The sequence below is a fragment of the Coregonus lavaretus genome (genome assembly GCF_964263955.1).
Source record: "Coregonus lavaretus genome assembly, contig: HAP1_SCAFFOLD_10252, whole genome shotgun sequence".
Taxonomy (NCBI): Eukaryota; Metazoa; Chordata; class Actinopteri; order Salmoniformes; family Salmonidae; genus Coregonus; species Coregonus lavaretus.
This window is the reverse complement of record NW_028161177.1, coordinates 4569-8408: the sequence shown is the minus strand read 5'-3', so window position 1 is coordinate 8408 and position 3840 is coordinate 4569. Positions and strand designations below refer to the sequence as shown.

The window sequence follows — 3840 nt, the reverse complement described above, 5'->3', positions numbered from 1 at the left end:
GGCTAGGTTGTATCAACCTCATGATGGGTATAGGGAAAATTTGAGTATCATGTAGTAGCCTAAACCTAACGATGTTACATTGAACTGGGTGAATGGAATATGAATGACAGTCATTCAGTATGCTGTAATAGAAATAAGGCCATGCTCATAAATTTGTTTATCATCCTCCCTCATCTTAAACGGCACCGACCACCACTGTCATCATCATCATCACCATGACCATCACCATCACCATGACCATCACCATCACCATGACCATCACCAACATCCAACCCTTACATACAATTTACGACAGTCCAACATCGTCAAAGTCAACGGCCCACTACCCATTCTTGCTCATTAGCTATATAGTGGGCCAACAGTGGTAGTAGACACTACTAACAGTGGAAGGCTGTCTGTCTACTTTGGACGGTGCACTGTTGGGCTACTACTATCATCGGCTGCAGACACAGTCTGATATCGACTTGCTTACAATAGTGAGGTGGCCCACAGCCACCAATGGTCCGATAAGAGCCCCCTATGTGGGCAGACACAGTGGTGTATGTTAACAGTGCAGGTCATGACCGATGATTATCATTATCTAATCATTTCCACACCTCTGTTTGTCTTCAGGTAACAACGCATTTAAGTCACCCGAGGATTTCAAGGTGTCTCTCCCCCTGCGCACCAACTACCTGTACGGACGCATCAAGAAGAGTCTCCCTGAGATGTATGCCTTCACAGTGTGTATGTGGCTGAAGTCCAGCGCCAGTCCTGGTATAGGAACCCCCTTCTCCTACGGGGTGCCAGGACAGGCCAATGAGATCGTGCTCATTGAGTGGGGCAACAACCCCATAGAGCTGTTGGTCAACGACAAAGTAAGTCCTAGTCTTTTATTGATTGTCCATTCCAAAAACAACTCCTGGGCTACGGCCACAAAATACTAATTTACTCTAAAGAACTTGGTTACAGTTGAGCTTGTATCATTGTGCATTTTCTATTACAATAACAAACTATGACGATTGAATAGACACAGAACAATAAAGCCAGCACAGAAAAGTAACTGAAATGGTGTTGATGTAGAGTCATGTTGTAGTCCTTAAACCATACCTCTGCTGTAGTCTATATTGCAGCTGTTTTCAGGGAGTAGACCCAACAGGAACTTGAACCTGGGTCCAGCGACTATCCACCCAACACCTTAGCCGTTACACCAAGAGGCCCACACCTCTTGTCGAAGGTGCTAGGTTGGCTTAAGGTCGCTTCAATATTTACATTTAATACTGAGAATTAGACACTTTCCCCCCTTGTTAACCAAAACTTTTTGAAGGAAGACTTTTTTGAAGAATTTCCAATATGCTCAAAAAGAAGCTACAATTAATATTTCATTGGTTTCTGTCTTCAAAGGAATACAACCATGGCAATCGTGGTGTTTGGATAGACAACGCGAATAGTTTCTTTTTTCTGTGCGCTACTGCAGGATAACTGAACCTAGGGGCTCAGAGGGAATTGAGTTTGGCTGAAGTGAAGTAGGGTGGGTTTTCTTCGGTTATGGGGTTGGATTTGGATTTGTGTTGGCCATCTGGTTTATTGGCAGAGGCAGTTTTCCCCACAGCTCTGGTTTCACCATGCATTATACATGTGTGTATGTCAGACAAACACTAGAAAGAAAGAGAAGGAGAGCGAAGAGGGGAGAGAGAGAGAGAGAGAGAGAGAGAGAGAGAGAGAGAGAGAGAGAGAGAGGAGAGAGAGAGAGAGAGAGAGAGAGAGAGAGAGAGAGAGAGAGAGAGAGAGAGAGAGAGAGGAGAGAGAGAGAGAGAGAGAGGAGAGAGAGAGAGAGAGAGAGAGAGAGAGAGAGAGAGAGAGAGAGAGAGAGAGCATGAGATGGGAAGAGGGAAGCAATACAGCACCAGAGAATAGAGGAACCAGTGAAAGTGAGAGTGAGAGAGGAGGAAACAGAGGGTCAGAGAGTGTATGTGTGAGAGAGGATGAAATCATGAATATAACACACATTTTCGTTGCAAAATGTTTTAAAACCTAACGAACACGACCCAGGCCTGCATGGTGATTCCTGGTAATCTAATCAACAATTTAAAGTTAGAATGTTACACCATGTTCTTTTGGCAATGGTACACCATTCATCTCGTGCAAATGCTCTAGTGCTCCAAAATTAGATTTATCCAGCTCACACGGTCAGGGAGAAACTCCTGGCTCTGGGTATGATATCAGACCTAGTGTCCTCAGGTTGACTAAGGCTCAGGGATATTATTAGAGGGCAGTAATTAGGTCCTGGATTTTCCACAGTATCAATGATCTGGCTGATTGGCTTTAGTGTAAATGTGACATGCTGGAACACCTTTGAAGGTCAAGGGTCTAGTTTCTCATGGGAGGGATTAAGAGCAGACAGGAAATTGTTGGTAGTAGCCTCTGTGACAGAGTGTGTCATGGTCTCTATGGCTCCTATATAACCTCTATATAAAGCTAATGACTTCCACTTCCATTCTCCCCTATGCTGAATCCTCTGTGGGCCATGATGTCATTGTAAAGTCTGGGTAAAGTGCTGATGTTGTAACCTTTCGTAACCTGTGCTATTTCTTTCTGGTCTTGTTTTCGAAGTGCAATCCCATATGACTGCAATTTCTACAGTATATTGCCCCTATGTCACTTTACTCTTTATAAACTATTTGTGAAGTGCTGGTGTTGTCTTGCTCTATTTGGCCCTGTGTTGTGTGTCTCAGTCAAAGCTTCATTGTGCCATCTGCCCAGTGATATATAGTCTCTGTGAGGTCAGAAAGTAAAGCATTTGTGCTCTCTTGCCTCTTATGCCAGATTGTACGGTTCAACTTGAGCTCTATTGCCCTATCTGCCCTGGGATATTCTACCTGATAGTAAAGTCTAAAATAAGCTCTTAAGGGGAATCCTATCCTTCACTTGAGTGATGTTCTTCTAAGTCTCCCATAGACATCCATGCATGACTAAGTGAAAATTTGACTTAAGTGGAAGTTAAGATTCACCACACAAAGACAAAAGGCTCAACAGAATAAACACAGGTATTCTCTTGCCCCTTTTTCCCCTGTTAGTATAGCACCTCTAACATGAATTACCCTCCTTGCCCCTCTTACCCTCTTTGCCCCTTTTACATTTACATTTCTGTCATTTAGCAGATGCTCTTATCCAGAGCGACTTACAATTAGAAGTGTATCCCATCTAACGTTCTACTGCCCATCTCGCCCCTCTTACCCAGGTGGCCCAGCTGCCCCTGTCGGTGAGTGACGGCCGCTGGCACCACATCTGCATCACCTGGACGACGCGGGATGGATTCTGGGAGGCATACCAGGACGGGGAGAGGCTGGGCACTGGGGAGAACCTGGCCCCCTGGCACCCAATTAAACCTGGAGGGGTGATCATCCTGGGACAGGAACAGGTGGGGCTCAGCCAGGCTCTGATGTACACCCACCGGAGAGAGAGAGGGGGAGGGTGTGTGTGTGTTCCCCCTGGAGAGGGAGAGATGAACAGGGGAGAAGGGGGAAGCAAGGCTCTTGTCACGCTATCAACACCCCTTTACCATTACCTCACCTCTCTGCCTGCCTTAACCAGTATCAGCACACACAACATAAGAGCATTCCCCGTGGGAGATGCATTATTAGTGTGACACTCCAACAGATATCTCTATGACAGCACTTTACTATCTCTACGGCGATGTACTACAGTACACTGACTGTATAAATAATTCCCATAGGGACCTATTAATGTAACACTACATACAGTGGGGGGAAAGATTATTTAGTCAGCCACCAATTGTGCAAGTTCTCCCACTTAAAAAGATGAGAGAGGCCTGTAATTTTCATCATAGGTACATGTCAA

The 3840-nt window shown here is 45.2% G+C and overlaps 1 protein-coding gene across 1 annotated transcript; it reads left to right on the top strand.

Moving 5' to 3' along the window:
• Positions 1-608: 608 nt before the first annotated feature.
• On the top strand, positions 609-3400 carry LOC311121053 (neuronal pentraxin-2-like; the record flags this gene model as incomplete). The annotated part of the gene is made up of 2 exons (XM_084195591.1): positions 609-857; positions 3221-3400. Coding segments are annotated over 2 exons (429 nt in total), but the record flags the coding sequence as incomplete, so codon positions are not given.
• Between the last annotated feature and the right edge of the window lie 440 nt (positions 3401-3840).